At 41.2% G+C, this 27,905-nt stretch overlaps 2 protein-coding genes across 4 annotated transcripts; both read left to right on the top strand.

The window, feature by feature from the left end:
- Positions 1–321: 321 nt before the first annotated feature.
- Positions 322–14,419, top strand: LOC120669080 (glutamine-dependent NAD(+) synthetase-like). 2 transcript variants are annotated; one of them, XM_039948903.1, is made up of 14 exons: positions 327–699; positions 1,300–1,605; positions 1,897–2,120; positions 2,772–2,875; positions 3,617–3,751; positions 4,454–4,622; positions 5,925–6,060; positions 6,882–7,020; positions 7,534–7,710; positions 7,856–8,023; positions 12,271–12,366; positions 13,452–13,580; positions 13,651–13,910; positions 14,025–14,419. In XM_039948903.1, exons 1-13 carry the CDS (start codon positions 506–508, stop codon positions 13,870–13,872), a joined length of 2,199 nt encoding a protein of 732 aa, XP_039804837.1. In that variant the 5' UTR covers positions 327–505; the 3' UTR covers positions 13,873–13,910; positions 14,025–14,419. The 2 variants fall into 2 exon arrangements, with proteins under 2 accessions (XP_039804843.1, XP_039804837.1); XM_039948909.1 differs by lacking the exons at positions 13,651–13,910; positions 14,025–14,419 and having other exon boundaries at positions 322–699; positions 13,413–13,548.
- Positions 14,420–16,807: 2,388 nt separating this feature from the next.
- LOC120669064 lies at positions 16,808–24,364 on the top strand. 2 transcript variants are annotated; one of them, XM_039948894.1, is made up of 6 exons: positions 16,808–17,493; positions 18,455–18,572; positions 21,691–22,043; positions 22,127–22,225; positions 22,712–23,664; positions 23,749–24,364. In XM_039948894.1, the coding sequence occupies exons 1-6, from the start codon at positions 16,832–16,834 to the stop codon at positions 23,997–23,999; spliced, it is 2,436 nt and encodes an 811-aa protein (XP_039804828.1). In that variant the 5' UTR covers positions 16,808–16,831; the 3' UTR covers positions 24,000–24,364. The 2 variants fall into 2 exon arrangements, with proteins under 2 accessions (XP_039804828.1, XP_039804821.1); XM_039948887.1 differs by having other exon boundaries at positions 16,810–17,493; positions 22,712–24,364.
- The last annotated feature ends 3,541 nt before the right edge of the window (positions 24,365–27,905 follow it).

Genomic DNA, 27,905 nt, shown 5'->3' with positions numbered 1-27,905 from the left:
AATGCTAATTAATCCATGATTAATCAATAATTAGCGAATGGTTACCGTAGCATCACTGTTGCAAATCATGGATTAAGTAGGTTCATTAGATTCGTCTCGCGATTTATAGCCCATCCATGCAAAAAAAAATTATAAATAGACTTCATTTAGTACTCCATGCATGTGTCGAAACATTAAATGTGATGTTTTTTGTGTTTACGGGATTTATGGGGTGGGAACTAAACACGGCCTTAACTCATAAGAAATTATTCTGTCTTAGGTGGACTGTGGAATAAAGAGATTTTTCCCTCCCGTGCCTTCGCTTTGCTTGCCTCACCGGGCCCCACCACAGACGCAAAAAAAAAAAAACATTACGCCGCCCTTCGCCGCCGCCGCTTTCGATCTTCTCCCTGCGCGCTCGGAGCCGGCGAACCTCGCGTTCACCGCAGAAGATTCGTGCACGCCCGGCGCGTCCCGGCCTCGATTTGGGAGGAGGAGGAGGGAGGGCGGGCGGGCGGCGGGCAAGATGAGGCTGCTGCGGGTCGCCACGTGCAACCTCAACCAGTGGGCGATGGACTTCGACACCAACCTCCGCAACGTCAAGGAGTCCATCGCCCGCGCCAAGGCCGCCGGCGCCGCCGTCCGCGTCGGCCCCGAGCTCGAGCTCACCGGCTACGGCTGCGAGGACCACTTCCTCGAGCAGGACACCACTGCGCACGCGTACGTCATCGCCGCCTGCCTCCTGTCTCGGCCTCTCGCCCCAGTGAATCACATGAAATTCGTTCTACCGAGTTCTTTTTTGAGGACTCTGATACTTGCACTTTGGTAGGATCAGCTACTTCTAGTGCACTCTGATAGAATCACTTACTTCCAGTTCACTTTGGTAGAATCAGCTTTGTTGTCAAAAAGTTGAAAACATTAATTTATTTATTATCGGTCTTGTCTAGGAAAATTGTTTCTGTGCCCTAGCCGCTAGGCAAAGAACATGTACATAATTTGATAGTTCCTCTTTTCCAAATTATAGGTCGTTTTTGTCTTTTCTAGAAAACCCAAAACAACCTATAATTTGGAACAGAGGGAGTATGTCAGAAACCGAATACATGGCAGGGCAACCAAATGGCCCATGCTATTTAAGATGTATTTTTCTGAATTCAAGGACTTTAAACAATTCCATTTAGCTTGATAATAGTGATGAATACGCAGTGCTTATTTTGAACAAACTATGTTACTGCTGCATCGAGTTTTAGTACCCATGTATTTATGTTCCATTTGATGTTATATGCATTTTTTTTCTGTTAACTATAGTGTCTCAATCTGCAGATGGGAGTGCTTAAAGGACATTTTAACTGGGGACTATACAGACAACATCTTATGCAGCATAGGAATGCCAGTTATTTTTAATAGCGTACGGTATAATTGCCAAGTCTTCTGCCTAAATCGCAAGATAATCATGATTCGACCAAAGATGTCCCTTGCAAATGATGGAAATTATCGGGAATTTCGGTGGTTTTCTGCTTGGACATTTAAAGATGAGATTGTTGAGTTTCAACTCCCAATTGAAGTCTCAGAGGCTATATCCCAGGATACTGTACCTTTTGGTTATGGTTACATGCGGTTTTTAGATGTGTAAGTACAAATGCAGCTTCCTGCTTGATTTCTATTTTTTGGATATAAATTCAGCTTCCTACTTTTCTAGTGAAACATGCTAGAGAAGACCTTTGTTTCCATGGGTGTAAAAGTCTATTTTGTGCTGTACATGGTGTCAAAGATCCCCATGAAACATTTTTCAAATTGATTTAGGTATTGGAAGGAAATCAGAAATTCTCACTTTCTATGTGCTTCATAAACTAGTGAATTTTTATAGTCTGTGATAATTTATATATTTGATCTATTTCACATTTTGTTTTAATTGTCCAGATCTTTGGCTGCTGAAACCTGTGAAGAGCTCTTTACTGCAAATGCTCCTCGGATTGACTTAGCATTGAATGGTGTTGAGGTTTTCATGAATGCGAGTGGAAGCCACCATCAGCTGAGGAAGCTCAATCTTCGGATTGATTCCATAAGGAATGCAACCCAAACATGTGGCGGTGTTTACATGTATGCTAATCAGCAGGGATGTGATGGTGGCCGCCTTTATTATGGTACTTAAAAATGGCTCTTGTTTGGATTCTTGTAAATGCATTTTTTATTACCTGATTTATGATGTGATTCCCTTTCCTCATCTTGAGTGCTAAAACCTGTCAATCAATTTGTTGTTATTCCCATGTGTCATTCATGTGTCTTTTTATTTTTTTTTACTTGACAAAAAATGGCTGCTTACTACATAAATGATATTATCCACTGTGCATGCAAAAACAAGCGGAATGCCTTTCGCTCCCTTTAATTTGTTGGAGGTTGTAGTACAGACTATATGGAGGATACATTGCATTGCAGTTTGGACCTGGTGGTTTCGGGTAGACCGTCAGAGGGGTGTGATATTTTGAATGGAATTTTTGAAAGTGTTATGTCTACAAATAACTCCTGTGCTTTTCTACAGCTCATAGATGCAGATGGCTGGGGTAACTGATGTTTATTTGTGATCATATTTAATGGGCACTGGAATTTAATTGTTTTTTTAACTGAAGTGGCTTCTTATAGAGCTGTTTACACAGAAGATTCATTAAATATGTATACTGTTTCCCATTTTAAGAATTCCTAATGACATTCTGGATTTGCCCTTTCTTCTTGCAATAGTATGTTATGTTAATCATTATTCAGGGAAATTGACAGTTTGTTCTAACGTTCGCCACTAGATGGTTGTTGCTGCATTGCGGTAAATGGTGATTTGGTAGCCCAGGGATCCCAATTCTCATTAAAGGATGTAGAAGTGATGGATGCTTTGGTGGATCTTGATGCTGTAAGTTCTAAATCCTTTAGGTGATTCTTGTGTTTGCATAATCCTGTAAATGTTTCCTATTCCTTTTTTCTCTGCCTTTAGTTATACATTGGTTAACCAACCTTGATGAAAATTGTTGGCTATCCAAAAAAATGTTGTCAACAGTGCTGGTGAAGTTGCCAGTAGCCCAGGATTGATAAATAATTCTTATTGTAACCTAGGGGCAGGGGTGTTAAATTTTTTTTTGACAACAATTCAAGCAAGTGCCAAATTCTTTGGACACTACCAAAAATTGGTAAGGTGGATTGAGGCAAAAACTATACATTCAGCTAGACCCTAGAAGTCTCCCCAAATTTTCTATATCCACATCTGAATTCTGAAACACCTTTCCTTTCTTTTGACCTGTCTGCAAAGAACATTTGTTAAAAATTTATGACATTATTATGGGCGCAATATTTCTCCTTAATACAAAGATACACAGCTCTCCTGCGTGTTAGAGAAAAAAAAATTATGGGCGCAATATTTAGTTCATCTGGTAACCTGGTATATCCATTCCCTAATTTTACTTATTCTTCACATCTAGTTAGAGACTTCTTACTTATTGACTGTTTGCCTATTTACACTCTCCAAAGTCTGTTTTGATTCCTTCTTACTATATTTCTGAAGTTTTAAGCTTTGAGCTGTAAATTGCTAGTTATTTTGCTGCAGCATTAATGCATGAATTGTATTCTGGCACAGCTAATCGTTCTTTCATGCATCCAGGTATCAAGTTATCGAGCATCTGTTTCTAGTTTCAGAGAGCAAGCAAGCCACAGAACAAATGTACCTTTTGTGAAGGTACCATATAAGCTTTGCCAATCATTTCGGAATGGAATGGTTCCAACTAGTCCAGTTCAGGTTAGTTGTCATTCCAATATTTGAGATTTTATCTGTGATACTTCGATATGGAATACTATTTGATGTACTCTTTTTTTTTACCTTCTCTGAAAGGGACTCGAACATTCTTCCTGTCTACAGTGTTAATTAATGGGACTGAGCAATAATAGATCATTCACCTGGTTGTGTAGTGTATGATGATTAAGCTTTGATAGGCGATGCGTGCTAACTCATCCATAGTTAACCATGCATAGTATATAACAGTTAATGCATTTTAGAAGAATTTCACTTTACACCCCAAATGGTTAATCTTGAATTGGAATAAGATATGTGTCAGTGCTTGGAGCCTATTTTATTGATGTCCTTAATGCTTAGCCATGCTTGGGTTTGGAATTTCACAACCCATGGTTATTTTTTGGTGTATTGCAGAACAAAATATGTACTGCAGAGCATCTTGGGTTTATCTTTTAAAGTTCCTTCCTGCAAATATTGTAGCTATCATCAACAATCTGTTTGAACATCTCTGCTTTAGGCTGAGAAAACATTACATAAATCATTGTTATCCTCTCATTTTCGTTTTATTAAGTGCTCATAGATTAAATTCTCCCTTGTATCTCTCTGGAGTCTGGGCCCATTACGGTACAGTGGTGAATCATTGTGAATACTGTGCTGAAGGGTATTAGGAATAACCTTTTTCTATCGCTTCCACCTTTCATATTGCAGGTTCTATATCACTGTCCCGAAGAGGAGATTGCTTTTGGACCTAGTTGTTGGTTATGGGATTATTTAAGGAGGAGTCAAGCTTCAGGATTTTTGCTTCCACTTTCTGGTGGTGCAGATAGTTCATCTGTTGCAGCAATAGTCGGGTGCATGTGCCAGCTTGTCATAAAAGGTCAGATCTACTTGTCATCTTCCTTTTTTTTCCGCCATTTTAGCAGAAGGTTCTTTGAAATGTCTATGAAATATAGATGCATGGGGTAACATTTAGGGATGAGAAAGCCACCTGACTATGAATCTGCAGACATTTGTGTTGTGCGATGCCATTGAAGTAAGACTATGGTTCATATCATGGCATAGGAAATTAGAGCAAACTAGATCTTCTGACATCAAAATTAATACATCTCAAATGTCATACAAACTGTAAATGATGGTCAAATGAAAGTATAGTGAATCAATACATCAGCACTTGAGCTGCTATAACATCAGTTTGTGAATTGGTCAAATTTGATCCCTTCCTACTGGACTAGTTGTCAAATGTCTCATTGATTAGAGTCATTGGTGCAGAGTTTCTTGTGTGCTAGTTCCTCTGTTATAAGTGCTCTGAACACTCGATGAACACTAGTGTTTGTGCTGCGATGAAGCTGCAATTATAGCAAAGCTAATAACAAACTAATGTCTGAAGTGGCCTTTAGATCATGGCCTTAATGGATCATAAAGACCAGGCGCTGCCAGCTGACTGGGCATGCAACTAACCAACTGAAACACATGCTAAAGACTAGGACTATAACAAGCTAACTGACTACCTGAAACTGACCAGGTCTGAACAATCTGATCGACACACACACCTGGACACAAGATTTCTCTGACATCCTCTTTGGTTAATTCTTTTTTTCTACATTAATGAAGTGATACACAGCTCTCTTGCGTATTTGAGGGGAAAAAAGTTCCTCTTGATTAATCGATTGCTACTTACTGGTCAAATTGTATAGTTTGGTTACTTCTACCACCTTGAGAAGGGATTATCTAGTAACTATATAGTAAGTAAAGTAAATGTGCCAAGCCCTATGTGTACCTGTCTTGGTTCTTTTTTAATTGGTAACTAATAAGTTGTTGTTGGAGATGTGAACTTTCTGCTAATGCCTTATCAGACAGAAAGCCCACTGACAGCAACATTAGACAAAACTGTGGAGCATATGGAATCGTTACTCTGTGGTTAATAGCCTTGTGTATCCTGATGCATGCGGTTGGCCTAACTCGCATATTAAACTGTGATACATTCTCTTCACCTGCAGTTCACATTATGTTGTTACATCTACAGTTTTTCTTGTGAACCCTTTGTGTTTTGTCAAGTTACTTTGGTATACACCTTATTTAGAGTATTCCTTATGTGATTCATTATGGTAACTATTTCATCATTAACGATCAAATCTTTTCAAAAGAATTAATAAATAATAATCATATCAACTACATACAGATATAGAGAAAGGAGACGAGCAAGTTAAGGCAGATGCTTTGAGAATTGGGCAGTATAAAGATGGGGAGGTTCCCACAGACAGCAGAGAACTTGCTAAACGTCTATTTTACACTGTTTACATGGGAACCGAAAACAGGTAATTTTTTCTCTAATGACCTCGTTCTAATGTATGCCCTAACCTTTTGATGTGCAGCAAATTATGCTTTTACGAGTAGTTAATGCTTATTTCCAATGACCTCGTTCTAATGTATGCCCTAACCTTTTAATGTGCATCAAATTATGCTTTTGTGAGTAGTTATGTTACAATAATGCTTATTTCTACTGTATGTGCTCTTAGACATATTATAATTTTTTTGAACAGCATGGTATTTAATCTGAGGGAATGTGTTCGTTATATAACCTTGTTTATGAATCAACACCAAAGTCCAAAAGTTAGGCATATTCTCCATAACTGCAAGGGCAATTGGCAGCAGAGAAATCAACATATATTTGCAAAAAGAGAAACTTCAAAGATGAAGTCATTGTACAAAATAAATGAAAGCTTCCATCCTTGTACTAGATCATGTCTAGATAGTTATAGTCCCTTCCGTTTTATTTCGAACTCTGCATATGTTTCCTTTCTTAATTTAATTTAAGCACACAGGAACATTTTTTTCATTTTAAAAAATTGTATGTGGCACATGCTTGGCAGTAGTTGAAGTTTATAAATTTTTCCTTCTGTTCTGATGGAAGCGTTTTCATTTCTAATTGCTAACAGAACTGAACTTATGATTGTTTTAGATGGTAATTTTGTGGTGATTTTGAAGTAAATGAATTCAAATCATTAAACATGAGATACCTGCTATTATTCATTGGTCTTTAATTACATTCTTGCTTATCCATGATAATGTAGAAACTTTGCTTGTTGAAGCTGTAAATTGTTAGTTTGCTTTATTCACACTGCTGTGTTCTGTACAGTTCTGAAGATACCAGGTCACGTGCCAAAAGGCTAGCTGATGAGATTGGTTCATTCCACTTGAACGTACCCATCGACAGTATTGTATCTGCCTTTCTTTCCTTGTTTGAAACATTGACTGGTAAACGACCACGCTACAAGGTATTTGTTCAGTGTGACTTTAATTTACTAATTAATTGTACTGCAGCTTGGGAACATATATTTCTGGCTTGATGTTTATTCACATTTTCATAGTATTTTAGTTTATGCCTTACAAAGATGAACTGAATCTTTTGCTTAGTATCCCTTAATGGGTATGTCGTGCAAGCTTCAACAATTAGTTAGGCTTCGGTTGCTTTCCCCCCCCCCCACCCATCTAAGGATCATTACACTTTTTTATTCTATATAACATCCCTTAGCACTCATATTTAATCTATTCCCTTGAGTTGCCAAGCTCTAATAGGCCTTAGAGTTTGTAGAATGGTATCACTACAAGGGGTTTCGGTAAATTGTGGCCAAAAGTTCTCAGCTGCAATAATAATGGATTATATTGTCCAGCTGTTTGGCATCCGTTCTAACCTTGAATATTAAAAATATCAGACCAAAAGGTCCGTATGATTTCCAATTTCAAGAAAAGTCCATTTTTCTGGCTCAAACCATATCTGTTTGCTTCAGGTTGATGGGGGATCAAATATCGAGAATTTGGGGTTGCAAAATATTCAAGCACGAATCAGGATGGTTCTAGCCTTTATGATGGCTTCTCTTATGCCATGGGTCCACAACAAATCTGGGTTCTATCTTGTTCTGGGAAGCTCAAATGTTGATGAAGGGTTACGTGGTTATTTGACAAAGGTAAGCTTATGTACATTATGCAACTTAGATGTAATGCTGCATAGAGACCCAACAGATTAGGCGTTCTCTTTATGAATTCTATGACTGGGATGTCTTATTTGTTGGTGTGGGGAAATTATAATATGACTGTTCTTCCTTTACTAAGTATGACTGCAGTTCGGCTGATATAAACCCCATCGGAAGTGTTAGTAAACAAGACCTGAGGGCTTTCTTACGATGGGCAGCAATTCATCTCAAGTATTCATCATTGGCTGAAGTTGAATCTGCACCACCTACTGCAGAGCTTGAGCCAATACGTGCAAACTACAGTCAGGTAAATATAATTCATATAAACTTGATCTACAACATTTATATAGAAACCATCAGAAGCCATATTTGATATATCTGCTTAATTCTGTAGTGCAAAAGTGTGATTTTTTTTAAACTTAAGGCTTGCACCATGGTAGAGCTAGTGCTCACTTGTTCACACACAATGGTAGAAAACTTAAGTTCACCCAATTTATTCTCAATGATGAACCAGAGAGGCTAACTCCGCCTATGCTGACTGGAAGACTCTCTCTCCTGAGTCGTCTCAGCATAGCCGGTCCCAAGCCCGAGTAAAGGAGGGTTGCGTTAGGTTTTGGCAAACCAGCATAAAAAATAGCCACTCTAATGGATTTGAAACCCAAAAGAAACTCGTTGGGGCGTAACCCTCTTAGCGACGCGCTACATCGGAACCCAGGTGTGGTGATAAATGGGCAAGGGCTAGGTCGCCATCCCCCCAAGGGCGCGTCGTATCGTGACCTGGGTACGATGATAAGTGAGTAAGGGTCGGGTCGTCACCTGAATGGCGCGCTACATCTACGCCCGGGTGTAGTGAAAAATGAGCAAGGGTCTTCGCACTTCCCTCGACGGGTGCGAAGGGTAAGGAAGCTAGCCGAGCCAACTAGGATTCGTATAGGTAGTTGGAACGTAGGGTCCCTAACGGGTAAGTTGCGAGAGCTAGTTGATGCAGCAATTAGGAGGCGTGTAAATATTCTATGTGAAGGAGATTGAGGATACTGGCTTCAAGCTTTGGTACACGGGAGCAACTCCGGGTAGAAATGGTGTAGGCATCTTGATTGATAGGAGCGTTAAGGATGGAGTCGTAGAGGTTAGAAGGCAAGGCGACCGGACTATCTAGTTGGAGATTCGATTTTGAATGTGATCAATGCCTATGCCCCTCAAGTATGCCTTAGTGAGAGCACCAAGATGCAGTTCTGGAAAGATTTAGATAGCATGGTTAGTACCGTGCCTACCAGCGAGAGACTCTTCATAGGAGGAGATCTCAACGGCCATGTGGGTGCGACTAATGTAGGGTTCGAGCGAGTGCACGGGGGTTTTGGGTATGGTAGCAGGAGTCAAGAGGGGGAGGATGTGTTGAACTTCGCGTTATCCTACGACTTGTTGATAGCGAATACCGTGTTTAAGAAGAGGGAATCCCATCTTGTGACGTTTCGTAGTGGACAACACTCGAGGCAGATCGACTTTATCCTTGCTAGGAGGAAAGATAGACGTGATTGCTTAGATTGTAAGGTGATACCTAAGGAGTGTGTTGTCCCTCAACACAAGCTTGTGGTGGCGGACTTTCGTCTTCGGGTACGTGTCCACCGGGACAAACGTGTCAAGATTGCGAGAACAAAGTGACGGAAGCTTAGAGGGGAAGCGGCACAAGCGTTTAAGGAAAGGATGCTAGGTGAGGGGCCTTGGGAAGAAGGAGAAGACGCAGATGACATGTGGCTAAAGATAGCAACATGTGTTCGGAAGGTGGCCTCAGAGGTGTTTGGCGTGAGTAGGGGAGGCAAACAAGAGGGGAAAGACACCTGGTGGTGGAATGACGAGGTGCAAAGTGCTATTAAGGAGAAGAAGGAGTGTTTCAAGCGCCTCCACCTTGACAAAAGTGCAGCCAACATCGAGGGCTATAAATTAGCGAAGAGGGTTGCAAAGCGAGCTGTGAGTGTAGCAAAGGGTAAGGCGTATGATGACATGTATCAGCGGCTAGGCACGAAAGAAGGGGAGAATGACATTTATAGGATGGCTATGATCCGCGAGCGGAAGACAAGGGACATCAACCAAATCAAATGCATTAAGGATGGGACAGATCGACTGGTAGTGAAGGATGAGGAGATCATGGATAGATGGAGAGAGTACTTCGACAAGTTGTTTAATGGGGAGAGTGAGGACCCTACCCTTGAGTTAGATGACTCTTTTGACGATACCAACAGACGTTTTGTTAGGAGAATTCAGGAGGTAGAGATCGGGGAGGCTTTGAAGAGGATGAATGGAGGTAAAGCGATGGGCCCTGATGGTATCCCATTGAGGTGTGGAGATGCCTAGGAGATAGAGCAATAATATGGTTAACTAAGCTTTTTAATCTCATTTTTCGGTCAAACAAGATGCCGGAAGAATGGAGGAGAAGTATATTAGTACCTATCTTCAAAAACAAGGGCGATGTTCAAAGTTGCACTAACTACCGTGGGATTAAGCTGATGAGCCATACGATGAAGCTTTGGGAGAGGTTATCGAGCATCGCCTAAGAAGAGTGACAAGTGTGACCCAAAACCAATTTGGATTCATGCCTGGAAGGTCAATCATGGAGGCGATTTTCTTAATACGACAATTGATGGAGAGATATAGGGAGCAGAAGAAGGACTTGCACATGGTCTTTATTGACCTTGAGAAGGCATATGACAAAGTACCGAAAAATGTCATGTGGTGGGTCTTGGAGAAGAACAAAGTCCCAACTAAGTACATTACCCTCATTAAGGATATGTACAAGGATGCGACGGCGTTTGTCCGGACATGTGATGGCAACACCACTAACTTTCCTATAAACATAGGCCTACACCAGGGGTCAGCATTGAGCCCTTATTTATTTGTTTTAGTGATGGATGAGGTCACAAGGGATATACAAGGTGAGACCCCTTGGTGTATGCTCTTTGCTGATGATGTGGTGCTAGTTGACGAGAGTAGGGCAGGGGTTAATAGGAAGTTAGAGCTGTGGAGACGCACGTTAGAGTCGAAAGGGTTCAGACTTAGTAGGACCAAGACCGAGTACATGATGTGCGATTTCAGCGCGACTAGGCATGAGGGGGGAGACGTTAGTCTAGATGGGCAAGTGATGGTCCAGAAGGATACTTTTCGGTATTTAGGATCGGTGCTACAAAAGGATAGCGACATTGATGAAGATGTTGGGCATAGAATTTCAGCTGGCTGGTTGAAATGGCGGCAAGCTTCTGGCATCCTTTGTGACAAGAGGGTACCACAAAAGCTAAAAGGCAAATTCTATAGGACACCAATTCGTCCGGCGATGTTATACGGTGCTGAATGTTGGCCTACAAAAAGGCGACATGTCCAGCAACTGAGTGTAGCAGAGATGCAGATGTTGCGGTGGTTTTGCGGGCACACAAGGAGGGATAGAGTCCGGAACGAAGTTATTCGGGATAGGGTCGGGGTGGCACCAATTGAGGAGAAACTTACCCAGCATCGGCTGAGTTGGTTTGGACATGTCCAACGAAGGCCTCTTGAGGCGCCGGTGCGTAATGGGGTTCTTGAGCGGGTCGATAATGTAAAGAGGGGTAGAGATAGACCTAAATTGACGTGGGATGAGTCGGTTAAGAGAGACCTTAAGGATTGGAATATCTCTAAAGAGATAGCTTTGGATAGGAGCGCTTAGAGACTAGTTATTAATGTGCCTGAACCTTGAACTTATTTCTTTCGGGTTTCATCTCTAGCCTACCCCAACTTGCTTGGGAAAAAAAGGCTATGTTGTTGTTGTTGTTGTGATGAACCAGAGAGGCTAAGGTCGAACAGAATGAGGCCTCTGGTAATATGGATGCTATAATTGATATTACACTGTTTGCAGTTGAATCTGACTTTGTGCAAAAAGAGCTGGAAAATGATGCATGTACTGACTTAATTTGGTAATATTGACCTTGAAGATCACATGTATGGATTCGACAAGTCTAGCTGTTCTAATTGGAATATTGACCTTGGAAATCACTTGTATGGATTCGACAATTCTAGCTGCTCTAATTGGTCTTCTTTGTTCGGAAGAGTGTGTTATTTTGATCATGATGTTGTTTTTTGTCTGTATCAGCTACTTTAATTCCATAAAGTAAATTGCATTTTGCGAATACATGGAGTGTGTCTTTGCTAGAAAGTTACAGAAACTTCCAGTGTCAATGTTGCATCTTGTATGGGCCTAGTTTGTCTTTATGCAGTTCCTATAATATCCGACTATTTAGGTTCTGATTGAAATTTCCCATGCCCTTGTGGGTAATGCATGTTTATGTGGGCAATTCGAATGCATTTCACAAATTAAAATATATGTACTGCTCTCTTCCTGTAAACTCACTGATGGCAAGTAATACCTATAGACTGTAGCAGGATGAGTTTCAGTTTAGTTTTTGTATCATCCTCATATATCATTTTTAGAAATGTGTCTTAACCAGCTGCCAAGAAGTATATTGTGTCAACTTGACTAATTTCCTTTTTGTCCATCTTGACTCTTCTCATTTGACCATAATTATATGTAATCAGTTGGATGAAGTGGACATGGGAATGACATACGAGGAGTTGTCAATATATGGAAGGTTAAGGAAAATTTTCCGATGTGGTCCTGTTTCAATGTTTCAGGTAAGTATTTCAATATTTGAGGTCTTGTTCAGAACACAGGTTTTGCATATGGAAACTTTAATTTTCACAAGAACGGGAGAAAATTCTTTTGTTTCAAACATACTTGAATATTTTATTCCTCACTACCCTGTCAAAACCCGAAATTACATTGTTTTGTCCACTGTGCGCTTCAAATTTTATACGTTATCTGTCTGTCTGGATTTATCAGAACATTGACAGGTATTATGTGCGATAGCATTTTTCATAGTTATTATTTAAACAAAGCTATAAATTTATCCATCTATAATGACTTGCCTACCTTAATTAGCCGTTTTCTTCTAAGTTTTTGTTGTAGGGGCTTCTATGTTGCACAAAATCCATTCTACCTGTTGCCCTAATGTTTCTCACGAGCAGTTGCGCAAAATCCTTTTGTCTGCAATTTTGGCCCTATTATTTCTCACGATCCATTTCCTCATCTCTGTCCAGTCACGTGTAGGAGTACCAAATGATGGAAAATTGCTTTTGAAGCACGAAAAATAAGGCTTCTACCAATGTTAAGTTAACGCTTAGGCTCAATTATTTGGAACCTAAGAATTTTGTTTAAACTTTTGAGGAATCAAATAGAAGCATTTCTATGCCCTTGGGAATATGAAACTTTTTCTGTGTGATATATGTTATCTAACATGAAAACTACCAGAGAACATGACAGTTAAACTGATACAAAGACAGTAATGCTGAACTTGCTAAAGTTATTGTAACCTTTTTATGAGTTTGTAGCATGTTAATTATAATGCAGAAGAAGCTAAACAGTATGTCTTTCTTTAGCAGATCCAATGAAGTTATTAGGGCTGAGTCACATGTAGTGAAACTTAAGGAATGTATATGGAGGGGGCACTGGATTATAGACTTGGTTACTTTAGATGCCAGAGATAATAGATTAGTTGTTATCTTCTGCTTTGCCAAAAAAACACTGAATGTGTGTAGTAATCTATATTTTGCAGCCATCTTTAGTTGAACTTTCAAATAATACATAGTTGCTTTTGCATATGTGTTTGATGTTTGAACAGTGGGCCCCTAAGTTGCAATGCTAATTGAAACTGCTGCAGAACCTGTGCCACAGTTGGTGTGGGAGATTATCTCCATCTGAAGTGGCTGACAAAGTGAAGCACTTCTTCAAATACTATGCCATAAATCGGCATAAGATGACTGTTTTGACGCCATCTTATCATGCTGAGGTATTGATCTAGTACATTTTATTGGTGTAAGATGTCTTCTGCTGCTCTAACCCCTGTGCTGCTTTTGCAGAGTTATTCACCAGAGGATAACAGGTTTGATCTTCGCCAGTTTCTATACAACTCAAGGTGGCCCTACCAATTTCAGAAGATCAACGAGCTCGTGCAGGAGATGGACAAAGATGGCAAATGGGAAACTCCTGCAGAAGGGCAACTGACAATGCAGACAGGCGCGCAAGGAAGTGGAATGGGAGTTGTGGCGGCCGGATCCGCCAATCCCAGTGCCGGGTTCTGAAGAGAACCATACTGACACATGAAAGTTGGCTCTTCAAGGTAAAGCTTCAGCGGTTCATTACTTCTCATTGCAAATTTTACTCTACAAGGCATTTTCCGCACTTACTTTGAAGTATTTATGAATTTTCATATTTGGATTTTTTCCCTCCACAGAATAATGCACCGCCACCCAAAGACATGGGCTACTGATGTACATTTGTCTGTTTTCTTCCTGTGTATTGCACTACTTCTCTCTGCTAAGTCTAAGAGAGCTGAAGTTGTTCTAGTAGCATAAATTGAGCCAATGATGCAAAATGTAGGCTTTCACATCTTCGATTGTATTTAGTACGGAGTGGCAACTAAAGAAACTGTGAAAATAAGATTGGAATCCTAATCAAATTGTTCGACATCAGGTGAGCAGAGAACTATTACTGTAAAGAACCAGCTTAAAGGAAACTAGCAGATAACTATTACTGTAAAGAACCAGCTTAAAGGAAACTAGCAGATAACATTTAGTTTTGTAAGAGCCCTTTCAAAATCATGTTGTGGGTTTGGTGTTATGTGATTTCTATCTAAGGCCCAGTGTTGACAATTTTATGTTTGGTGAAGTAGGTCTGCAAAGGGTGCTCCTTTACTGTCATTTTTCTATTCATTAGAAACAATTACATACAGTCGCAGATGGCTCTACGTTTGGACTAAATCTCGGTCAAAATTTTGAAGATTTTACTATCAATGTTTAAACTTTAAATGCTTTTAGTTTGGAAACATGAGTTAAAAATCATATGCTTAGACATATTGGCAGTCGAAGTTCCTTAAGCACGGATGATAATCTAACTAATTGGCTTTATGTTGAATACCGAATCTCTTTTGAAATTCTATTTAATTTAATAAAAATGCAAAAAATAGTTGGTTATTTTAGTACCATGTCGGCTACTCTTTTTTTTAGCATTATGTTGGCCAGCCCACAGCCGACAGCACATTTATGAGGCCCGTTCGTGGATACGACATGTTTGGGCTGGTTTAAAGGCCGTCGGCAGTCATGGAGCGAAAGGGCCCGTATTACGGCCCAAAAGGTCTCTCGCTATGCGCTGATCCACAGACGATCCTACATGCTGACCATCACTTAACTAACCATTTTATTAATTGAGTAAAATCAAGAGGAGAACCAACCGAAGACCATACATGCAAAATGGAACATAAACATAATTTTAAGATTATACAGTACAACTCAGACACTCACAATGCACGTACACTCATCTCTACAAACATACCTAAGCAAACTCTACATATGCGAGCATCTTCGAAGATTGAGGCGTCAAATCTTTGAGATTGACGAAGTCACCACAAAAGTCTCGCTTTCGACGGGAAACGTCGCCTACTATTGAAATTTCAACGCCATTAAATTTTATAATATTCGCTCCCATAGGAAACATAACATATTAAATAGAATGTTTGCAAAGTGTAGTGAATTTTGGAAAAATTTACTATTTCTTTTACTAGGTTAAACGAGGGCAATAGGCAAGAACTTTCCAAAGCTATGCTTGTTTGAGAAAACATCTGACCATTTTTTTAAATCACATAACACTAATTTGATAACACTACCTCAAGACCATCTACGCATAATGTAACGCGAACACTTTAGTTAACATGCTTGCAAGGGTTGATAAAATTTTAAGCATATTTGCTATTTGTTTGAGAATATTAAATCACGGTCTACTACCAAAAAATTGTGCACTAATTTACTCTTGGTTGGAGAAAATGAAGGTTTTGAAAATTTCATAGCTTGTATGACCAATCTAATACTCTACCCACCTGATCTTAAATGCATACCATTTAGGATAATAAGAAGGAAAAATTCCATATTATTCCCCTCAAGTATCTTCATCAGAAAACTCCTAAACTATATCATTTGGTTCAATTTACCACTTAATATGATTTATTTTTTATTATTTATCTACGTACAAGCAAAGTCTGGAGTCAAATTTTTGCAGGGTGATAGCACATGTCATAACATATTTTAGAAAAATATGTCAAGATTTTTCATCATTTTTTTTATAGGGCGTGATACTAATAATAAACTAGCCCTTATGATACAAAACTATAGTAATAACAGAAAATTTATAATAGATTTTTTGACATACATTGTGAAGCCCACTAAAACCCTACAAAATTATAAATTAAGATTTCACGGTATCACAATAACAATACAAAATTATATATTAAGATTTTACTTGTATGTGGAGAAATAAAAAAACTTGTGCTAGGAGGCTTTCTTTTCTCAGATGCAGAGGAGAACTAGGCATCAATACATTGAGAAGAAAATTGTACTAGGAGATAAATTGAACTAAATTATATAGTTAGGGGTCAAATTGAACCACTCAAAAAAAATATAGTTAAGAGGATTATCAAGTAATTTGAACTTTTTTCATAAATAAATAACTGAACTAGTTTACTTGCCTTACACGATTGCACGTATAGTGCTACTATGTTATATTATTATTTTTTTCTCTTATCAAACCAACCAATGGCTACCCCCTGCGTTTCAAATTATAACTTGTTTAATTTCTTATTCTAAGTTTAATCACTTATTTTATTAAAAAATTATGCAAAATATCACTTTTTGTGTGGCTTGCTTTATTAATAAAAGTTTTGAAAAAAATAATTTAAATTCGATTATATTTGCAAAAATTTTTAATAAAATGAGTGGTTACATTTGAGATTAAAAAGCCAAACAAATTATAATTTAGAATGGAATAGTGCATCTGAAAAACTTCTAGCTGAATATGAAAAATTTCCATTGATACGGAAAATAGAGAAAAATGAAGCAAATACTGAAACTGGGTCAAAAAATTTCAGGGCAACAGTTTTTACCCGCAAAAAAATTCCAGTTTCGCCCGAAGAAATGGAATCGCTATTCATAATTGCTTTCTCTAAAACACGGCGAGGGTTTTTGTCGGAGGCCCCAAAACCCAATTCCCCACATGGCGTACCACCGCCCATCGCTGCTGCTCCGCCGCCGGCGCAGCCTCCCTTCCCCTTCCTCCCTCCTCCTCCTCCTCCGCCACCGCCCATTCGCCTCCTCTCCCTCCCCGCCCTCGCCCTCGGCCCCCTCGCCGGCCTCCTCTAAGCCCCCCGCCCTCTCCGCCCGCCTCGCCTTCGTCTTCGACCAGCTCGACGCCATCGACCGCTCCCGCTCCTCCGACCTCTCGGCCCGCGACGCTGCCCTCCGCCGCATCCAGTCCTGGCGCCGCCCCGCGCCGCCCCCTGAGGCGCCGCCGCTGGAGGGAGTGGCAGGACCGCGGCCAGAGCCGGGGCCGGAACCCGACGAACCGAAGAAGGAAGCCGAGGCGGCGGTGGCAGCGGGCGATGAGGTGGGGAGGATGAGCATGGAGGGGGTGCTGCGGAGGGAGGTGGAGCTGGTGCACCCCTGGCCCGAGTGGATCGAAATGATGGAGCGGCTGGCTCAGCAGAGGTACTTCGACCTCGGGCGGGCCGGTGGTGCTGACGAGGCCTCAATGGCCGCCGCGGTGCCCATGGACCTCTCAGAGGTCAGCGAGGAGGCCGGGTTCGACTTCTCCAGGGACTGGACCACTGTTAAGAACGCCTGTATGAACTTTGGCCGCGACCGGTTCGACATCCTCAAGTACGTTTGTTGCTCCTGATTTTACATTTAGTGGAACATTTATGTTCCTTGTGTTGTTAATTACGTGATGTGGTTCGAATTCGTCTGCGTGCAAATTTGCCATTGCCTTAGATGTTTGTGATAGCCTTGAAAAGTTTGAAGGCAGTCTATGCTAAGATAATTTCAGACCATGGTCTTTGATTCAGTCCATCGCCGTTCCAGTTCCCGTTTGTGAGAAGCCTGTGGGATAATCAGAACCTTATCTTTGTTTAGAGGTGGCAGGTGCCAGTTGCATATAGTTTGAAGGCAAGATTTGATGAAAATTTCTAGATCCATCAGAAATGGGTCACTGTGTTCTTTTCCCTTGTTTGACGCTAAGAAGTTAACCACTGTTTAGTTCATCGAAGATAGATGACTATCTTGCGATTGCAACCATAACTTTTTTCCTTGCTTTAAGTGGATAATGATGATGCATATCCTGTCATTGCTATTCCCTGTTTATGTGCGGAATAGATAATTTTAAGTCGCACTAGCTTTTTTGAAAGCTTCCCATCCATTTATTGCTAAATCTAGAAATTCAGGAGTACAAGTATTTGATGTTAAGTTGGAAAATTCATCATTGCTAGACTTACTAATGGGCACTGTTCTCTTTTTATGCTGAGAGCAAATTGCTATGGCCATCCAAATCAGATATTGCTTCCTCTCATATGATATATTATTTTGGTGAATCCTTGACTGAAGCACATGAGAACTAAATATAATATATAATGAATCGGAGATCAATATGTAGTGGCCATACATGTGAATATTGGTGTTTTGCCTCAAAATTAGTAAAAGGAATTCAATTATTATGTCAGAAATCAGAAAGGGTTATTATTAATGTAGCACCATTTGGTTGACTTTGTAGACAATCATAGATGCAACAAATGAATGAACAGTAATTGACTAACAATCATGTTATTGATTCCTCAATCTTATGCAGATCATTGCCAAGGAAGGATCTTCAGATATTAGTGGGCCATGGGTGCCCCAGCATGGATGCAAAAGCTGTGTTTTCTGCAAAGCTGATAAGAAAACTTGTCCATCTTGATGAGGGCGATGTAAGTTGCATATTCTAAACCAAAATTTGTTTCTGAATGCGCAAAAATATGCATTTCACCACTTTGTGTTTTGTTTGCCGACATGTAATCTTATCCACCATGGTCTCCAGTTGTCATTGTGGTGATGACACGCACCATAGAAATAGTTCTCAGCAATATTACTTTTCAGTTATTGATTATAAGATGTTATCCGAGGCTATGGATGCATGTGATGTCTCATTTGACAATACCATCTTCAATTCTTCTGTTCTTAATGTCCAGCTGCATATTTTTGGAGGCCAGAGGCTGGGTTCATTGGAACCCTAATAGGGGAGCCGGGTTCTCTCCACGATACACCTAGCCGGTGGCGATCTCACTCCCAGTGAGATGCGCCACCCGGGATTCGAACCCGGCACCTCATGGTCTGAGGTTTGGCATTGAAACCAGCCGGGCTATCCACCCGCCCCAATGTCCAGCTGCATATGGCAAACAAAATTTATTTTCTTATGCTGGTTTCGTTAGGACTTAGTTGGATTTGGTAGCTCCACTTTTAGGGAAGTCGATTAACTTTAAATTCCATTATTATATGTTTAATGTTTTTGCTGTGCTTGCATATTTTTAACATGAACAACTCATTTAGCTACTACTGCTGGCCATGTGCTACTGCTACTGCATTGACACTCACAACAGTCAATGGACCCACTAGCAAACTTAAATTCATGAAAACCTGTGATACAATCGCTTAGTCTGCACCTTCCTTGATGCTTGTGGTATATTTATTATTCATCGTTGCTTGGTTGTGGCTTATCCCAAAGCCACATGATGCAGTCATGGCAGCAAGAGAGTGAAGTAACGATAACTAAATGGTTTCAATGTGAAATTGTTCTGTCCTGATTCCTCTATCAAATAATCTAAGATCGACGAGTTGGTTAAGATAGGGACAAAAGATAATTTGGACCAAAGAAGAACATTTTAAGATGAAAGGTTTGGATTCTTTTTTATACTTCTCACATTGAACTAGTATATTACGTGCTAGATTGTGTTGTAAAAGGTGCTATGCAAGTAGCTGGATTTTGCCTAATGCCTAGTTGACTTAGCATACTAGATGGTGATGAGAGGGAAGAGAAGGGGTGGGTTGGGGGAGTGAAAAAGTGTAACCATGCTGCCAGTGGGCCCAAACCAACAGGTGAAGGAAGTTATAACCACCTTGCATTTTGCTGTACCTCCACCTCCACTTGCTTTTCTAAACCCAGATCCACCCTGCTTAGTTAATCTCCTCATCTGCAACGTATCTCGACATCACTTTCTTGCAGATTGTTCATGTCTTTGAACCAGCTGCAGCAAGTTCTTCTCCTTCAGACCGCCTAGGCATCTGGCCACATAAGCTCACCAAGTGGTCAAAAGCTTTATAGGAGGGTTGTTCCTAGCATTCTGAAGCCACCTATGCTAGACAAACGAAAATTGTCAGTATTCACAAATATAATAAAATGCTTAACCTTCGAGGATTTCTTCATTATTTTTACATAAATGGAACATATTCACCTGGCATTAGTTGTTGTAAGGCCATTTTGTTGTTAATTTGAGCTAAAGAATGTGTGCTGAACAATCTTGTTGTGAAGCGTCCATGGTTTTTTTTTCTGACAAAACCTATGTCAAAGTGTCATTGACATGTACCTAGAGTTGCCACTTCGAAATTGTTGTTCATCAAGGGGAAAAGAAAGAATTTTCCCTGTCCTGGGTTTCCCCAGCCTCCCTGAAAGGTTTAATTTCTTGTTGTGGCTTATTTTCAGGACTGGGTACTCCCTTTTGTATTGCATTTTTGTCTTGTATTCCTACATCAATGATGTGAAAGAGGTTGCGCCTTTGCAGCATACCATTTAGGAGGTGCATCTGTGGTTGTTCCTCTCTAAGTTTTTCATGGACTTAGTCACCTTGGTTTCTGATGGACTATGGATAAAAGTCCCCCACCCCTCCCACTATAACACCTGGGTTTTATGGTCGGGTTGGCTAGGTGGGGAGCGCTAACATGGTACCAGAGCCGAGGTCCCGGGTTCGAACCCACCCGGCCACGCATTTCCGCTGCGCGATTTCCCCTGCGCCTCTCGTGTGCTGAGACCTGCTGCGGGCTACGCCGGGCACTAGAACCTGCTGCGGGCTACGCCGGGCTCGCACGCCGTAGGGGGAATGATGGACTATGGATAAAAGCCCCCACCCCTCCCACTATAACACCTGGGTTTTATGGTCGGGTTGGCTAGGTGGGGAGCGCTAACAGTTTCTGCACATGTCAGTTTATGGACTAGAATTGTAAAATGGAGTTTTATTTCTGAAAGCTGAGCATTTGTGTAGTAAAGCTGCTTTAGATTCTGCCCAAAAAAGACACTGAAATAGGTTATTTTAGTACCTCTGCGTAATCAGATGGTATATTGCTTTTTCATGACAAAACATGGCAGATGTTTGCCTATCCCAATGGTGTTTGACCTTGTCTGACATGTGCCCTCTTTTTGTTTGGATATCATTACTACTCTAATGCTTTATATCCCTTTTGTTTTGCTCTCTCATACTGATTTTACTGTTAGCCCTTTTCGTATAAAGTTATGAAGGGGTCTCCATTACAGTTTGACATTGTCATGAGATCTAAATACTTGTGATTCTAACATATTACTTGTGTTATATTTCTCATGCAGCTAAATTCCTTAGCTAATGCCTTCTTCCCATTCTTTTAATTTTTCATAGCTAGTCAACAACAACAACAACAACAACAACAACAACATAGCCTTTTTTCCCAAGCAAGTTGGGGTAGGCTAGAGATGAAACCCGAAAGAAATAAGTTCAAGGTTCAGGCACATTGATAGCTAGTCTCCAAGCGCTCCTATCCAAAGCTATCTCTTTAGAATGTAGATCAGTTCTACATTCAGTGTAGTATTTTTTTAGCAATTTTTCATAGCTAGTGCACTGCTTTTATACATCATCATAGAATTCAGTGTAGTATTTTTTTAGCAATAATCAGCAGCGGATGTTAGTCCCAAGGAATGTAGATCAGTTCTTTTTTAGTTGCAATGTCTAAGTGAACATAAAATATGGTAATACCTGTTAAGAAAATCTGGCCTTCTCATTTATTTATTTTGCTTCCAATTCACAGGTATGTAGCTCTTGTAATTTACGAAATGTATGCTCAAGGGGTTACATCCTTACACGTAAAGAAGATGAAGCGAGGACCCTTGATGTTATGCGTATTTTATTGATCTATGGTTTTGATCACATAAAGGAAACAGTAGAGAACAAGCCTCTTCTCAAATTGAAATCTTTGAAGACTGTTGTCCGGAAATTAATACATGAGATTGTCAAGTTGAGCGCTGTTCCTATTGATCCTAATCTCCCACCTCCTGTAATAAGGAAACCTCCTCCTAAGGTGAAGCAACCACCTCCCCCACCAAAGAAGCGAGTTGGACGTGATGATGTAGAGATGAAGAAAGGAGATTGGCTCTGCCCTAAGTAATTTAAGCAACTTTCCTGTAATTTTTGGAACCTTGTTGATTTGCGGAATATTATTTTTACTTTCTGGAGTCTGTTTGCAGGTGTGACTTCATGAACTTTGCAAAAAACAATGTTTGCTTGCAGTGTGATGCTAAACGTCCAAAAAGGCAACTCCTCCCTGGAGAGTGGGAATGTCCTCGGTTAGCATACTCACCATAATTCTGTTTGGTGTCTATTTTTCTAGCCTATTCTGTCATAACTGTATTGAACGCACAATGTACTTTTCGATGTCCATATTTTCTATATTTTACCTGTCGTCAGACACACTTATGAAAAAACTTGTTATCTAGGATGCAATCTATTTTTCAACCTTATTCTGTGATAACTGTATAGAAAACACACTGCACTAGCCTCTGGCACTTTCCAACATCTTTTCTTTTGGTACATCCATGTTTACTGCATATGATTATCTGTAATCAAACACAAATATGAACAAAAATGGCTTGGTATCTGAGTCCATAGGTCTGGTACTCTGGTGTCTATGACATCAGTTTCTGATGAGGTGACTTGTTGATTATGGTAAATAAGAAAATGAAAATAGCACACTTTCCAGTCGTTCATGAATGAAATTGTTATGTACTTAATGCCTTTATTTATTGATCTGATTTATATACATGAAATTTCAGGTGCAATTTCTTGAACTATAGGCGGAATATGTCATGTTTCCATTGTGAGCATGACCGCCCTGCTGATGAGTACGCCAAGAGCCAAATGGAAGCAAAGCAATCGGCACTACGGAAAAGATTGGAAAGACCTCCACGCAAGTCTGATGTTTCTAGTTCATGGAACTTTGATTTTGATGATAATGAGTCAGACGGCGCTGATGTTGCTGCATTTGAGTTTGCTGATTCATCTAAAGCAAGGGAGAGCTCACCCGTGGACAGCATGTCCTACAGAGATTCTCCTAGGGGCTCAGAGGACGAGGACTTCAGAATGGCGGAAACAATGACTAAGGGAAGAGATAATAAGTTCTCAGAAAGAGATAGCTCGCCACCTTCTAGGGTTGGTTTTGATGATTTTGATGATGAAGAGGATGACATTGACAGTTATGAACTTGACTTATCAAAAGGAAGTCAGGCTGGTGGAGTGTCAAGGATGAGTTATTCTGATCTTGAGAATGCTTCTGATTCAGAAGGTTTTGATGAATTTGATTACAGTAGAAAGCCCAGATATGCAGCCAAGGATGATATAGCAGCGCCCACTGATGAGGATGAATTTGAGGATCACCCTTCCCTGAGATCAAGTCATCTTGCTGATTCTTGGCATAAGACCAGAGGTCGGAGTGGTTCTAATAAATATAAAAGGGAATCTTTGGGATCAGAGAGTGATGACGGGATAGATTCTGATCTGGACGAGGACATTGACGAAGGTCTTGGAAGTAAACGAAGCCATATTCAGGGAAATCATGAGAGAGCTTCTGTCAGGCACAATGCACTTGCCTACAGTGATGATGAACCATTTCCTGATATGGATTCTGGTATGGTTGATCGGTTTCAGTCTAGGCGGACTAAGTCTTCCACAAACACCAGTGATAACTTCCGTGGCAGAAGCCGTAACTTGAATGATAGACAGTCTAGAGGGGACCGTTATAGTAGAATGGACCGGAACACCAGTGATAACTTCCGTGGCAGAAGCCGTAACTTGAATGATAGACAGTCTAGAGGGGACCGTTATAGTAGAATGGACCGGAACACCAGTGATAACTTCCGTGGCAGAAGCCGTAACTTGAATGATAGACAGTCTAGAGGGGACCGTTATAGTAGAATGGACCGGAACGACCAATCTAATGGTTTTAATATGCATCGTGGTGGGCCGGTATCGGATAGGAGTCGCAGAGTTAGAGGAAATCAGCTCGATAATGGTTCAAGAGGTTCACAAAGAAATAGAAGTGGCGACTTCCATGGCAGGCGCTGAGGCTTTTAAATTGGGATAGAAGTATTAGAAGAGGGGACAGGTAAGCAGCAAGTTCCTTTGGTGGAAAACTGAATGAGAATTGGATTTAGAGGTCCTGGCTGATATGGGTGCTCCTGGGAAAGTTACAAGTTGTTAGTCATTTCTCCAGTTCTGCTAACGCTTGGGGCATTATAGTGCAAGAAGGGGCCTGGGCCTACCTATGAGTATTGACATGGCAGCATGTATGTCTGTTAAGCAATGTTGTATTTCTTCTATTACTTTCTGAATGAGTAATAAAGTTCAATTTATCATGTGAAAAATATAACATAATGGCACACCACATTTCTTTTTTGGGTTTAATGTGGTGGAATCGGGTTTATGCTTCAGAACAGTATCTGAATGATGGATCTACTTCATGTGTTCAGTCCCTTAAGTCTAGATATTTCAATTCCACAGGTCTGTCCCATTCAGCATGGAGCTCATTTGATTTCCACCATAGCCATGTTTCATGATGCTCCATTGTGCGACCATCCCTCTCATCTACACCTCCTTTAAACACTGTACTTGTTAACCTTTAGAACACTTTGGATGGGTGAAATCTCCACAAATTATTGAAAAAATGGGTAGCACCTCCCTTAGGGCGCAACGGGAGTGAAGAAAAGCTTTGCTCTCGGGTGAGTGTGGCTGGCTGCTGGCTCGGGAGGAAGAATCGCTGGTACTAAATCGCCTCGTGGTCGCAACCGGTACTAATTTGCCTTTTAGCACCGGCTCAAAAAACAACCAGTACTAACGGGATATGGACGTAAGAGCGTTTTTCCAGTAGTGGACCATGCAGCTAAAGAAAAAAAAAGCATCAGAACGACTTGCTGCAATAAACACGTACGATCGTGTTTAATGGCACGTACGCTTGCTCCAACGGTGCCCTCTATATGGCCCCCCACCCCAGGTAGGGGGAGCTTTGGGGGGAAATCCGATCCAATGGTTCCCCCCAAAGCTCCCCCTATATACGGAGGGAGTTGAAACTCCCTCCATATATAGAGTGAGTTTCAACTCCCCCTATATCTCTAATCACACCGTTTCTTCATGATATTAATTTCGTTTGAGCCCCGTAACATGATGATAATGTGTATTATGACAGTATAAATACTGTATGATTTTTTTAAAATTCAAAAATGATAAATAAATAGTTAGTTAATGAGTGATAGTATATAGAGGGAATAGATATGTGGGGAATGGTTGGAGAGAAAGAGTTATAGAGGGAGGAATCTTTTGGAGGGAGATAGTAAAATATAGTAAATAGTACGTTTGGGGGGAGTTGGATGGGGGAATGGTTGGAGATAGCCTAAGGTAGTGCATTTTTTTTTAAACAAACACAGCAGAGGAGCTGCCGAAAGTAATGTGGGGATGCAATTGAATTTGAAGTATAGTTACCGTGTCTTGGTCTCGTCTGTTTATTAGCAGCTGGTCACTGTTCCTCTAGCATTAGATGCTAAAAAACAGCAACATATAATTCGGAATTTAATACCACGATGATCTGAGTGGAAGTGGCCGAAAAAACAAGAAGAAAAGGAAGCCGAAATACAAGTGGCCGTGCCCAAACGTGGACGCCCCGACCGCTCCCTTCCGGACCGGGGATGATGGACCTTCGTCAGAGCAGATACAGACAGATGCATCATCGTCAGAGCAGATACAGGCAACCTGCTAGATCAGTCAGAGATCGATCAGCACGCATGTATAAGTGGCACTGCCACAATTCGCTAGCCCTTGCTGCCAGAGCTCAGGGTGAAGGAAGGAGGAGCAAAGGTCAGCTGGTACCCAACCGGCCAAAAGATACAAGGTGTACAAATGACGAGCAAGCAGCCATCGAGACGGTGGTGGACCGGCCGGCCGGTGCCACATCATGGCCACTCGATCGATGCAGGCCATCTACGAGCTGAGGAGCTGGTGTCCGTCACGCCCAGCGTTGGCCTCGCCGCCGATGAGCTGGCGGTGCTGCTGCACGACGGCGTGGGCTGCCTGCAGGTGCTCCTCGCCGGGAGGTGCTGGGCGGACGTGGCTCCGGTACAGTGCCCGCGGCGAAGCGCCGACGACCCCAAGGAAAACGCCAGGGCCAGCTCATGGTTTTTAAGGGTCCCAGGGCAAGCCAGACACTATAGGCTCTTTTAGGGGTGGGCATTCGGTTCTCGGTTTGGTTTCGGTTTCGAAAGAAATTCGGTTCTTAGGAAATGGGAACCAATCGGTTCCCAAAAATTCTTGGAACCGAATATTTCGGTTTTCGGTTATTTCGGTTCGATTTCGGTTCTAACCAAACTAACCAAACTTTTTCGAGAGAGACTAAGATGGCAATAAATTTGTGTTATAAAGAAATTTATGCAATAATATATTCATTTTAGACTATGTTAATCTATTAGAGAACAATAGCAAGGTAGGAACACAAATATATAACAAGTCAGATGCAAAATATCACACATAAACCAAATATGATCTTATAAAATGCAAGAAGTAAAGTATCATTTATATAATTCGGTTCTTTCGGTTAATTCGGTTAACCAAGAGTAGGAACAGATTTTTTTCGGTTATTTCGGTTCTTCAATATCTGGAACCGAACAAGGAACCGAATTTTTTGGTTCCGGTTCTTTCGGTTCGGTTTGTCGGTTTCGGTTAAATTTGCCCACCCCTAGGCTCTTTAGGCTAATTATTTTTCATTTGAGACGGTATTAAAAGGAAGATATAAATTCTAATAATATATGTAACTCATAAAGAATAATGTCAAACTGTAACAATTTCTTAAAAATATATGTGTCTAGCAATTAAAAAATTAAGAACTCTAGCAATTAATCAAATGAGAGTTGAGAACCCTAACAATTAGAAAATTGAATTCACGGCTCATTACCTATAACCTGCGTCAAGGCAGCAGATGCTCACGCGGGCCGCAGTGCCGCTGCGCCATCCGGCATGCGTGTGCGTGAGTGCGTCGGACATTTGGGTTTCGATGTCGGTGTCAGGTCGTCTGTGGAGAAGGAGAACACACAGTGCCGGGCCTGAGCGAAAGCAGATGAAAATGAAACACCGAACCCTGACTCGTGATCAAGAAGACATGTGTGACTGGTTGCCTGCTCGTATATACTCCGAGTCAGGCTAAGTATTACTACCTACTACTTACTGTATCTTGGCCCCCTACTTCGTGGGCCCCAGGTCGTTGCCCGGCCTGCCTTGCCCATTGAGTCGGCCCTAAAGACTCCAATGACCCGCATTTCTAGCCCAGGGTGTGGGCTGTGCAAAAACTCTTCAGCAGCCCGCGTCTCAACTGCATCATCTCCATGGTGAACTTCAAGACATGCCGCGTCATTCATAGGAAGATCTCTATGCTCAAGAACTACCACTACATCAACATCACGGACGGAGGCTCCCTTGTCCTATGGGAGAGATATTGCGGAGGTCTTGTGCTCAACCCTTTAATTCATGAGCACTAGGACGGTTTATTTCATGATGCCTATGTTTTCTGAAGGAATTCAGGCCGTGGCTATGAATACATCACCATTGATGCTTTGTGTCTCAAACCTCACTGACTTTGCGGGGTTCCTGAATCTCAATAGCTAAGATTTTGAACCGTCTAGGGGGGCTGGTGCCCCCCTTCCCCCACCTAGACCCCCATAAACAATGGAGCCCCTTTGAGCTCCCTCCATTTTTGAGGACAACGGAGGAGGAGCAAGAAGGGAAGCCCCCCCCCCCCCCCTCATGGATCCGCCTCTGTCTCCGACGACTTCTGTTGCATCAACCGCCAATGGTTCGATCATGTCCACCATTTACATTATTGTTGATGGAGGAGCCCAAGCACCACGCTATGCGAGGAGGTTGAACTCCACTGCTATCCATATGCTGCGACTTGGCCAGTAGAGGATTATCATCCTTATTACCATCTCGTGG

This window comes from Panicum virgatum, chromosome 2K, assembly GCF_016808335.1.
Source record: "Panicum virgatum strain AP13 chromosome 2K, P.virgatum_v5, whole genome shotgun sequence".
In the NCBI taxonomy this organism is placed as follows: domain Eukaryota; kingdom Viridiplantae; phylum Streptophyta; class Magnoliopsida; order Poales; family Poaceae; genus Panicum; species Panicum virgatum.
This window is presented reverse-complemented; position numbering and strand designations above follow the sequence as displayed.